The following is a 13,180-nucleotide window of genomic DNA, read 5'->3' as shown; positions in this document are numbered from 1 at the left end:
CCTTTTAAACAGTTTTCTCCCTCATCTGTTTCAATGCAGTATACATTATTGAACCCATCTTTCTCAGTCTTTCCCCAATCCCAAGGTCAGTCCTGTTTTACAACAGTGGCACCATGCAGTACTTGTCCTTTTGTGACTGAGATACTTCACTCAGCATAATGTCCTCCTGAGTCACCCATCTTGAATAATATTGCATGAGTTTCTTGTTTTTCAGTGCAGCGTAGTATTCCATTGTGTGAATATACCACAGCTTCTTTATCCATTCATTTGCTGATGGGCACTTAGGTTGTTTCCAACTCCTTGCTATTGTAAACAAAACCGTGATAAGCATAGGTGTGCATATACCTGCTTGGATGTCAGTTATGGTCTCTTCGGGGTATATTCCCAGTAGTGAAATTGCTGGGTCAAATGGTATCTCTGTTTGCAACTTTTTGAGAAAGCACCATACCTCCTTCCACAGTGGTTGCACCAGGCAATGCATCTTTTGATTGCCAAGAGTGTTAATTATGGAGCCAAGCAAGCTGCATATTATGCAGTCCTATGAATTTTATCTGTTATGTGTCACTGAGTCAGAACCAACCCATAGCTGATCCTCCAGTGAGTTTTCAGGGGCAGTTAATCACACAAGATGACACTGAGCATCCTTCTCCAGCAGAAAAGCTGGTGGATTTGAATCATATGCCTGTACTGCAGTGCAGCTTCTTATGAAAAGGCCACTAGAGCTCCCTATTATATTGATGACATATTATTGAGTCCTATGAGTAGTAAATAAAAGTACTTTTGGTATTCTGGGGAAGTTGAAACCCTATTCCCAGTTTTCTCTATCAGTCATAATCTAATCAGAAGACAAAAAAAAAAAAAAAAGAAAGAAAAACACCAGTTATTCAAACCGAAAGATTTTAATATAAACCAGTAAGTATAAAATTGTCAACCAGTGGGCCGACTTAAAAAAAAAAAATGCATAGGAGATTGAAAATATCATGGCATGGAGCGGGTCAATTTCAGTCTTCAAAATTACCTCCTTGCTTTTAAAAGATGTCTTTTGCAACAGATTTGCCCAATGTAACACATCAATTATTTACTGACTGCTGCTTCCGTGAGCAGAAGTACTGAAGCTTCCATGGGACTCTAGTGGAATAAGGCTGTGCTTCTCTGGTGGTTCAAATCCACCAGCAACTCAGTGGAACAAAGATGGCCAATCTCCTTCCAAGCAATTTACAGCCTCAGAACCTGCATGGAGGATCACTTGAGTCAGTTCTAACTTTACGCAATGAGGTGTTTGAGAGTCTACAGGCACTGATAATGGTTCCAAATGAAATTAAATTACTAAACATTTCATTTTAACTTCACTTATCATGATGTTGCTTATTCATCCAGTTGTGAGAATTTTTATTTTCTTTATGCTGACTTGATGGCATTTAACAACACAGAGAGAGACCAGTTGGCCTAGTGGACCAAAAGTGATGCTACCAAGCCAAAGGTGGTGACTCTAATCAGCAGTCCTAAGCCTGTTTTTCATTGTTTTTGTTCAAACAGTCTTCTAGGTCGTATAGCCCTGGTGTGTCCACTTGCTGTACAGAGGTAACTTGTGGTCGCTGTGAAGCTGAACACTGTGACACTGATGTATCAAATGTGCTAACAGTTACCCAGGGTGACAGTGTTTGGTGGTGCTCCCCGGTTGAAACAAGCTTGGAAGCAGAAGTTGCATTCAATTCCATAAACAGCTTGCCTCTGGAAACCCTATGAACCTGGAGAAAGGATGAAAGTCACACACGCAAGTGTTGGACTTTCATTCATAGGGTTGCTATGAGTCGCCTATGACTCCACAGCACTTAACAACAACATGTTGACTTGAAGTACTTACTGATTAAAGTGACTGACCACTATAGCCTTAATTATTGACTACATCTTAAAATTTAAAAATCCTCATTGAATCCTTCCTAACATTATCAATTTTAATCATAGAATAATTCTGTGATATAGCTGCAAAATGCATAAGTGTAATTATTTCTTTGATCATGTGAATATCAACAGCTGGGAAAGGTGGAAGGTCAGAGAAATAGACCTTCAATAAGACTAACATAGAGACCACAACAATGAGCTCAAGCTTCTCCGAGATCATGAGGATAAGGCAGCGGACATAAGGGATCTGTTGTTCATTATTGTTGTTGTTGTTGTTGTTGTTGTTGTTAAATGCCATCCTATGAAGGAAAGACCTCAACAACTGTGTGACTTTCACTCTTTCTCTAGGTTCATAGGGTTTCTGGAGGCAAGCTATTACAGAAGTGGATGCCACTCCTGCTTCCAAGCTTGTTTTAATGTGGATCTCTACCAAACACTGTCTGCCATGGGTAACCATTAACGCATTTGACAAATCAGTGTCACTGTGTTCAGCTTCACAGCAACCACAAGTTACCTCTGTACAGCAAGTGGACACACCAGGGCTATACAACCTAGAAGAATATTTGAACAAAAACAATGTAAAACAGGCCTGAGGGCCATGGCAATAACATCAAATAGTGTGATGCTACCAAGCCAAAGGTGGGTGACTTTTAATCCATGGCCTGTTGTTTACAGGATGGCTATAAGTCATAGCCAACTTGACAACAACAAAATTATTCTGTAAAATCTTTCTACATTGAATTACAACATTATTAGAAGCCATATAGAAAACTTTCTCATAATACCTTATTACAAGGAACTCTGGTAGCCTCGGAGTAAGTAGATGCTGAAATTCCAAAGGCATAAAATTCAAGTCCACCAGCTGCTTGCTGGGAGAAGAATGGGCAATCTCCTACCTTTTACTGCCTCTGAAAAGCCGCTGAAGGGCCAGCTAGCTGAAGGGCCAGCTATGGGCCGGTTCCAACACAATGGCAAACAACAACAATTCTTTAATTAGCTCTAGTAAGATAGTGGATTAAGCTCTGGGCTATTAACCAGCAGGTCTGAGTTCAAAGTCACCAGCTGTGCTACAGAAGAATCTGTTTTTCTAAAGATTTACTGCCTCAAAAACTGTATGGAACAATTTTACTCTTACAGGGTCACAATGAATCAGAATCAACATAGTGGCAATCAATTTGGTTTGGTTACCTTTAATTATTACCTTCTTAAAAACTGTATTGAAGGGGAGCTCTGGTGGCCTAGTGGCAAGGAGCTGCAACTACAATCCCAGAGGCGCACGGTTCGAATCCACCAGATGCTCTGCCGGGGAAGGAGGGACAATTTCCTCCTGTACCAGTCAGATCTGATTTGACGGTACACTGACACAAAAATAATAAAATAAAAAATTTTTTAAAAATTTAAATAAAAAAAAAACAAAACAAAACTGTATTGATACTTAAGAGGTTTTACTAATGACAACAATACTGTAGCTAAAACATTAGAAAATCTGACAGAATTGACCACTAAAGACTGGCAGCAATGAGGAAAAAAACCCAGCACATGCCTGTCGTCTCCAGGCAAAATCACAAGATTCCATGTAACTGGGTAATGATGATAGCTCCGACTAGAGTCCAACTAACAGGACTGTTTTCCAGGCTGTAAATCCTTACAGGAGACTGCCTTATTTTCTCCCATGGAGCAGCTGGTGGATTCAAGTCTTCAACCTCTCAGTCAGGGCCCAATGCACTAAGCCAGCAAGGCTCCTGAGAATTCACTAGAAACATCAAAAACTAAATTAGCATAGAGTTTCAGCCTTGTAGATTTATAGAGATAGGTAGGAACCAGTCCTTGGAGAGGGACAGCGCAAAAGAGGTAGACCATCAACAAGATGGATTGACTCAGTGACTGGAGTGGCGGGGGTGGGTATGTCAGAGACAATAAGGTTGGCTCAGCATAGAATAGGATTCAGAGCTGCTGTTCATAGGCGTCGCTGAGTCACAAGCGACTTTGAGATCACATAAGAACAGATACGTTAAAACTAGGCTTTTTTTAAAAAATGGTTTTGAGGTTGTTTCTACTCTCACAGTGTCTAATCACAACCACCTACAGCTGACCCTCAAGGTGTTCAGAGGCTGTAAGTGGCACAGACAAGACTGCCCATGAGTTAGGTTGTCCATAGTTCTCCAAGGAGCAGCTAAGAGATTCGAACCACCTGCCTTTGGGTTAGCAGTGCAACTCCTTACCCACTGGGCTACCAAAGTTCCATTTTTACAAGCCCTCCCTTTTTTATTAAAAAAAAAAAATTCTGCTGAAACACTGCACAGAAATTTCTTCGACAGTAATTTTATTGGCAGTCGGCAGAGGTTCACACTCGCCTCTCTCAAGTGGCGCCACTGATTAAGAATATATATGTCCCATTTTATAGATAAGGAAACTAACTATACATTAGATTATTTCTTTGCACCGTGGCAAATAACTGACCATGAGGAACCCGTTCACCTCGCAGGTGCAGTTTGTCATGCAACGTCACGTGGTACAATTCCCCGTCTAAGGGAATCCCGGGGTGTCAACTCGTGCCTTAAGTGTTTATATAAGCTTCTGTAACCCGGCAAAAGTCCATACCTAGTCATTACTCTAGAAGACTGAACCAAGGACCTGTCTCCAAGAGCGGTGTTCTCAGATGACTTTTTTAATACATTCCAAGAAAGTGGAAGCACTCGAAAACCGGTGCTTCCGACGTGCGCCGGCCGCTTTCCCAGCACCTGCCCCGGGATCAAGACCCGAGGTCCCCGTCTCTCTCCACCCTCCTCCCTTCCCTGCCTCGATTTCCCCGTGTGTACTCGAGGGGTTATGCCGGTGGTCGCTTACAGCCGTTTCAATTCAATTCAACTACTGGGATGTGTCGGGCGGCCGCTACTGGGTCGTCCAGCCGAGCTCAGCCATGCTCACCGAGAAGCCCGCACTCACCCGGCTGACGCTTCAGAGCCATAAGGGACACCAGATAGTGAGCGATGTCAAAGAAGGGGAACATGGACGTGCGGGAGAAGGCCAGAGTGAGCTCATCCCAAGGAGAGTCCATGACGACGACGGACCACCGAACTCGCCAGCACAGTGAGCGCGCAGAAAAGCAGGGGAGGGTACGGCGGCCTCGAGTCCCGCGCATGCGCCTTGGCACGCAGGCGGGTGCTCGGAAGGGGCGGGGCCTCGCGTCTCCGAGCCAATGGCTCCGAGGGGGCGGGTTCCAGGTCTTACTACTGTGTCTTAACTCAGTTGTTCTGTTGAGAAATTAAGCTTTTTCTTGGAGATTGGCGCCGTGCCAGGCCCAGTGAAAATGGGCAGATCACCAGAACACAATCCTGAAGGAAAGATACGCAGAGTCAGATTTATTTCTGTAAGATGATGTTATTCACTTAACCTTTACTGAGCAACTGCCCAGTACAAGTCACACTGTGACTTAACTGGAGATATAAAAAATGTACAACCATATCCTGCCTGCAAGAAAGATGTTCTTCGGTTCAATTCCACCAGATGCTCTACTGGAGAAGGAGGACCAATCTCCTCCTGTACCAGTCAGACCCAATTTGACGGTACACACACCAAAAATAATAAAATAAAAAAATAAAAATAATAAAAAAAGATGTTCTTGTGAATTGCCATCAAGATGGCTCCAACTAATAGCGACCCCAGAAGCAAACCCCGCAGCATCCTGTGCCAGCCACATCCTCACAATCTCAACTGTGCTCAAACCTATTCTTTCAGTTCATTATTTCTGTATCAATCCACTTCCTTGAGGGTCTTACTTTATTTGGCTAACATTTTTTCCAAGAATAGTGTCTTTTTCCCAATAACTGGCCCCTCTTGATAACACACTGGAAGTACGTGAGGCGAGTCTCATCATCTTTGCTTCTGAGGAGCACACTGGCTGTACTTTTGAGACAGATTTCTTTGTCCTTTTGACAATTTATAGTATAGCCAATATTCTTCACCAACACCACAACTCAAAAGCATCAACTCTTTGGTCTTCCTTATTCATTTTTTAAATTCCACATAAACATAAAGTAATTGAAAATAGTATGGCTTGAGTGAGGCACATCTTAGTCTTTAAAGTGACATATTTGTGATAAACAAATGCATAATGCAAAGATATGCATAAGAAAAGTATACATACATAATGTATAATTCATCCAAACCAGATTATGAGAAATATAGATGATGTTTGTGGCTATTTGGAGATTATTTCAGAGAAGGGAAATAAAATAAAAATTAAACTAAAAGCTAAGTGAGAGCTAATTGCACAAAGGCGGGAAACTAGATTCACTTTCTTAGAATAGAAAGTGAAAAACAAGATTACAAAAAAGAAACAAACTATTTAAGGGAGTTCTTAAGCACTTAAGCCCCGAAATCTTTGTATTGTAACTATTGGGTGTAAGTGAAGACTTTTGAGCAGGGAAATAATTTTTTAAAAACACTCTATGTACCAGACACTGTTCTAAACACACAGGCTAACTCTTCGGTACTATCATTATCCCATTTTCTAGGTAAGGAAGATGAGACACAGTGAGGTTAAGTAACTTGTCAAAGGCCACCCAGCTAGAAAGTATTGGGACCAGGCTAAACACCAAGTAGCTTAGCTCCAGAGTTTTATCTTCAGGTATTTCCAAGCCAAAATACATTCTTTTGATTGTTATTCAAAAATTGATTGATTGATTGATTGATTGATTTTTAGGGAGGAGGGCTATTTTGCAGTTTGGGATATTTTTACTGGAGGATATGTGAGTATAGGGAGAAAGCATGAATCAAGAAGAGTGTGTAATTGGTGAAGAAAGACTTAAGAACAATAAGCAATCAAGCCCATCGCCATAGCAGTTTCTAACTCATGACAGCTTTATACAAAGAGTTGAGTAGAACTTCTCCAGATTGGTTTGTTAGGTGTAATCTTTGCCAAAGTAAATAAGGCCTATTCATTCCACCACACTACTAGCTAGGTTTGATCTGTCCACTTCTAGGTTAGTAGTCAAATCCAGAAACGTTGAGAAAAAAACTAGAAGCAGGGAAGGTCAGAAGGTCCAAACAAGAGGTAATGGAGCACGAGGGTAGTAGAAGTAGAGAACTCCCAGGTGGGGAAAGATCTGGTGGAGATCTGGTGGAAAGGGAATAGATTGATTGTTGAGCCTGTTAATGTGGACAAGGAGCCACAGTTATCAAGAAGGAAATGGGAAATAAGTGAGTAAGAGGATTATTGCTGCATTCAAGGAAATAGTCAACGAGGAGAAAGGGTGGGTTTGGGTAAGATGAACACTAGTTCATATATTTTCATCTGATATGTGAATAGATCGTGCTGACACCAGGAAATTGGGCATATATGATAGATTACTCGGTTAGTAATAGCTGCATGCAATAGTACATTGCAAAGTCCAATGTTATTCTGATTTTTGTCTCAATATTTATGCCTTAATTTTCATTCATTCAACAGCTGTTGTCCACAGTATGTGGTGCTAATAACTGAAAAGTCAAGGGTCTCTGGTAGTTTAAACTCAACAACAGTACCTTGGGAGAAAGGTGAACAGTCTCCTCTTATTAAGATTTGTGAGGGGAAGTGGAGGGAAGGCAGAGAACAGGGAGAAATGAATGGAATCCCTAAGTCTCTGTAAATTTTCATTAAAATTAATTAAAAAATATATTTCCAGCCTTGGAAAACCCAATGTTGTTATGTATCATAGCTGACTCAATGACTCTATGAACAGCACCTCTGATCCCTGCCCTTTCCCAGAAAACCCAAGGAAGGGTAGGAATTGACTCAGAAACATTCTTGAGTTTTTGGGTTTATACTATAGCCGGCATTTCACTAGATACGTTAACTTACATTCAAAAATGTGATGAGATTTCAATAAACCTCTGTACTTTTACATGCTATTTTTGAGGTTTAAAAAAAGTTATTATTTTGCTAAAATACTTTTCATAAGTGATTTTTGACAGAAATACTTCCTATATGAAAATGGTCTCTGCAATTCCAGCAAAACTAAAGAAAGAGAAAGAGCTATAATTATTTATGCTTTATATCTGAGTCAACTTTTTTTATCTTTATCTTTTTTTTTTTTTTACCTTTGTCTTTCAAATCACTATATTGTATAAAGTTAGGGGCAAAACTTGATGTGATAAATTAATCCCTTTATTAGGTCTTAGGCCTTGGTTCTTTGTAAGCAACAGCTTAAAAGATTTCCTGCCTAAACCCTGAAGAGTACTTTTGTCTCGGTTTGTTACCTCAGAGAGTTTGTTACATTTCTTCAACAACAACTCATTGTTACCCAAGTCAGAACCAACTCGAAGCTGACCCTCAGCAGGTTTTTGGAGACTATAAATCCCACAAAGGGAGACTGCCCATCTTGCTTTCGTGGAGCAGCTGGTGAATTAGAACCACCGGCTTTTTGTGGGGGCAGTACAACTCCTATCACTAGGCCACCAGAGAGTCCCTATCTTGCTGCACTTGGTCACATCCCTACCTTGCTTGTGTTGGTCATATGAAGTGTTTATGGCCTACACTCCAGAAGAGGTTAATAAATTAGTGACTTCCCCACAGAAAGATGCAGGAGGAAAAGGAACAAAAGAAGCTGAGAGAGAGAGGAGGCAAGGAACCCCCTGAAAAAGCTGTAGTATAAGTCAAGGACTGTAATACTGATGATAGGGAGAGTCTGAGGAGGAGCTAAGCAGCTGAGTTGAAGGTAATGGACAGCAGAGCCAAAAGAAACTTGTCTAGTCGGAATGAGAGGAGGCCTGTGTGGTCGAAAGGAGCTAGAGAGCTATCCCTGCACTGAAGGGATTCTGCCCACAGGCTTCCTGAACTTGACTCCTAACATGCTGATCCTGATCCTGAGTTGTACTTTTATTAAGCTGCTCCTTAATAAACCACTTACACTGTAGTAAGGTCTATGAATTCTGTATGGCCATTGTAGTGAATTATCAAAAGAGAATTACCAGAAAAGAGGTAGAGGGTGCTGTGGGAGGTATAGTACATGGTCAGTATTGGTTAAAAAGTTGGAAAGTGGAAGTACGTGTGTGGTTTGAGTTTGTTTTCTTTTCCATTTGCTCTTTTTACCTTGTTGGAAGCTGCCTTAAGCTGAACGGGAGTCTCATTTTCAAAGGTTCTGCTATGATTTTACACCTAGATATGATTTCCCAAAAGATTAAATTCACATACAAAAAATTAGATTCACATACAAAAAAAAAAGTAGCAAGCAATCTTTATGCCATCACTCAAGTTGCACACCTGTATTGGAATCATTCTGGATTACAGCTACATTCTTTAACATCAAGAGATGAGCAGGGGAAAGCATCAGAAGATTTTTTTTTTTACACAGTGACTGTAACAACAAGTAGATCAGAGATTATGAAGATAATAACACAATACAGGGGCTGGGTTCAGATCTGTTGTTCACAGCGTCACTATGAGACCTAGTCAGCAGCATCTAACAACAATTCTTAATTCCAACAGAAAGGAACTCATAAACTCTGATTTTAAAAAAGGAAAAAAAATTCCATAAAATAGGAGTGGACTCATAACTGACCTTCCAGTGGGTTTTCAGAGGCTATAGAAAGCATGAGAGAATTAGTAATCTGAAATTGTTGCATTTCAAAACTGTCAAAGTAAGGTTGGTCCCATCTGTCCAGAGTCTAAAGACTTCTTTTTTAATAATTTTAATGAGCATTTACAGAGATTTTGGATTTCCATTCATTCATTGCTGCACTTCTCTCCCCGCCCAGCCCTCCCCCCCTCCCCCAGTTCACTCCTCTCTTTCAAAAGTAAAAGAAACACTCCCTCCCTGGGACACAATCCCCCCACACCCCTCCCGCCGCCCCAAGTACATTCCACTATGCAACCTTAATTGTGGACTCTTGTGATAACCATAATACCCTAGCATACATCGCTTTTAAATTATTCACTCCCTCATCTGTTTCAGTGCAGTATACACAATTTATCTAGTTAGAATTTTTTTTTAAAATTTAAGATAAATGAAATAGCAATCTCACAAAAAGACAAATTCTATCAGAATTTAAAATGTGCTCATCATAGTAAACTTCTGGCCAATGATAGAGTTATTTAACTAATGCAATTGGACACAATACAAGGAAATGAGGAGGAGAAGAAAGAGGGAATGGAAGGAGGTAGGTTGTGGATTGGTAAAAGGGAAAGGCATGACTTGCACAAATTACACGTGAATATTCAAACTTTTACTTGTTGTTGTTATGTGCCTTCGAGTCGCTTGCGACTCATAGCGACCCTATGTACAAAAGCCCTAAACTCCGCTCTGTCCTGTGCCAATCGCACCGTCTCTGACACTCCCATCCCAATTATCCCAGTCACTGAATCAATCCACCTCATAGAGGGCCTTCCCCTCCTGTGATGCCCCTCCACCCTCCCAAGCATGATGTCCTTCTCCAAGGACCTGTCCCTCCTTACAACATGTCCAAAGTATGTTAGAGGGAGCCTCAGAATCCTTGCCTCCAAGGAGCCACCCAGTTTAACCCTTTCCAGGACAAATCTGTTTGTTTTCCTAGCAGTCCATGGTATTCTCAATACTCTTCTCCAGCACCACAGCTCAAAGGCATCAATTCTCCTATCCTCCTTGGTCATTGTCCAACTCTCTGATGCCTAACAAGTGATTGCGAAGACAAACTTTTACTACTATTGCAAAATATTTACAAAGTTATATAACTACGGCCAATAAAATGAAACAGAATTATAAAACACATCTATTAGAAGGTAAAATTAGTCTAATTTTATTGATATCAAAACAAAAGTTTTGTCTAAATGTATTTGAAACATTTTTCAGTTTAGATAGAAAACACATTTAAGTAATTTTTATAAACTGGATTTCTCAGGAGCTACTTTCCTGACATCTTTGGTTAAATCTCTGTTTGGGGGGACTGTCTGATGTGTCGAAGCAGTGTCCCTGGGCTCTACTAAATGCCAGCAGCACACCATCATCACCACCACTACCACCACCACCTCAGCGTTCTAATCTCCAGAAAATGCCTCTTGGAAGTATAAAATTGTCTATGGTTCAAAAACCCCTATCATATATTAGTATTTTCTTGTTAATAATTCAGTTCTCTCTTCTCTGCCTGGGATATCTATGTTTTAAGACCTCCAGTTAATACACATGCATATACTGGGAACTCTGGTGACCTAGTGCATAAGGAGTTGTACTGCCAACCCAGCTGAACTGCCTGACAGTTCAAGTCCACCAGCTGCTCCTTGGGAGAAAAATGGACCATCTCGTTGTGTGATATTTACAGCTTATGAAAGGTACCAAAGGGTGAGTTATGAGTCAGTTCAGACTCAATGGCACATAACAAATATATATATAGTTGTTGTTGATTGCCGTTGAGTCAAGCACAACTCATAGCAACTCTATGAACAAAAGACCTAATGGCTTTCCATAACTATCATCATTTCTCCAAGTTCATAGAGTTTCCAGAGGCATGTGGTTTAGGAAGTGAATGCCACTCCTGCTTCCAAACCTGTTTTACAACTGGGAGCTCCAACAAACACTGTCCACATTGGGAAGCCATTCTGGTATTTGATACCCAATGGCACAAGGTTCTGCATCACAGCAACCCAGGTTACTTCATACTGCACATTGACAAAGAATGACGTACAAAGTGGAAGAGTGTTCCTCCATATATAACAGCACTAGATTAATTTAGCAGTGGTTCAAGTGTCGTCAAGTTGAATACAACTGAGAGTAAGCTTTGCACAAAAGACCTGAACACTGTTCTATAACATCATTTCTGTACATTTAGAGAATCTGTAGAGTTACCAGAGGCATCTAGTTTAGGAAGGGGATGCCTCTCCTGCTTCCCAGCATAAATCAATCTAGAAGCTCATTCAAACATTGTACATAATGGGTAACCATTATGGTATTTGACAAGACTATGGAACAGTGTGAAGCATCACAGCAACACCAAGTTGTTCAGTTCAGCAAATAGACAAAAGATTTCTGCATCATTTAAGCAATATTCATTCAAAAATGAATAAATTTGGCAGACATATATATATATGTATATTTATCGTATGTATTTATCATCTCTATTTTATATGTATATATGACTCAGTTGCTCTTGATGGGCAGCATTAACCCACTCAACAGACTGCGAGCAGAGGCACCACAGCAGACTTCATCACTCTAGTTAAAATAGTTTGCCCTTTTAAGTATTTTTGGACTATAGATAACTGAATTTAGAGGGAAAAATCATAGAAAAGGGAAGACTGCTGTACGTTTATATAAACAGCATGGTCAGTCCACTAATATTAATCACCAGTTAAAATCTAGAACAACTCATATAGCACTTCTCAGGCTTAACTGACTGAAGGTGACAATATCCTGACACCCAGCATTAAAATGGAATCCTAGCTGTTTTTTCACTGCAATACTCCTTTTATCCAGTGAGCAGTATACCTTCATTTTGGGGAAATAATAGTAATTCTTTGTAAAAAGGCCATAAAGATTCCATAATTTTAAAGTTTTACATAAAGGGACCAAATACACTTCTAAACTTCAGTATTCTGGTTATTTTCATTCTAAACATAGTGGGAAATGGTACTCAATCCTGCACCATAATTCTTGCTACTTTTTAATTCACTACTGCAACCACCATGCCAGTCATTCTGTGTCTTAATGTATTTTCACTAGTTCTCTACTTTTCCACCCATGATGATTCCCTACTCAAAGGAATGGTCCATCCTGATAATTAAAAGCAAGTGAGACAAAAATCTCTGCGTCTTCTTGTCTAAGGCGTTTTCTAGTTGTTACATTTTTTTTTTAGTTTTATTATATTATGAAAACATAGTGACACAGTATCAAATTATATTGTTTTAAAATGTGACATTTAAGGCAATGTATGATTGCTTGAACTTAACTTTTCAATGTTCGGCATTATCAACAAAAATTTACCAGAGAACTCTAAACATCTTCAAAATGCTCAACTCTCTAGACTTATTGTGTTTGTAAAAATGATGCCTTTGCCTAACAACTACCACCACAACAGCATTCGACCATAGCTCCCTAGAACTCACTTAATTTGACTTTGTGCTAGATACATTGTCTTTGGGAGAGTATCAAATGCATGATTCATAAAATAAAGTAGATTTAATTAAGTTAAAAACTGGTATCTTTGAGTAACTGTTAAAAAATAGAGAAGATTAGAAAAAAATTATATATCATAAATCTGGTAAACTGTACCAGAGTGTATGAATATATCTCAAACTCAATAATTAAAAATATATGAAGAAATAAAAATA

General features: G+C 39.9%; 1 protein-coding gene across 1 annotated transcript in view; it reads right to left on the bottom strand.

Moving 5' to 3' along the window:
* Nucleotides 1–4,974, bottom strand: part of TMEM38B (transmembrane protein 38B) — a 27,651-nt gene extending 22,677 nt beyond the window's left edge. Inside the window, exon 1 of the mRNA XM_006886911.1 lies at nt 4,849–4,974. Coding sequence (XP_006886973.1) covers nt 4,849–4,960 — 112 coding nt within the window. The 5' untranslated portion in view covers nt 4,961–4,974. The remainder of the gene's footprint in view (nt 1–4,848) is intronic.
* Nucleotides 4,975–13,180: the final 8,206 nt, after the last annotated feature.

The sequence above is a fragment of the Elephantulus edwardii genome, unplaced genomic scaffold, assembly GCF_000299155.1.
Source record: "Elephantulus edwardii isolate Elephantulus edwardi_28Jun2011 unplaced genomic scaffold, EleEdw1.0 scaffold00052, whole genome shotgun sequence".
NCBI lineage: Eukaryota > Metazoa > Chordata > Mammalia > Macroscelidea > Macroscelididae > Elephantulus > Elephantulus edwardii.
The sequence above is the reverse complement of the archived record's forward strand: the minus strand, read 5'-3'. Positions and strand labels throughout refer to the sequence as shown.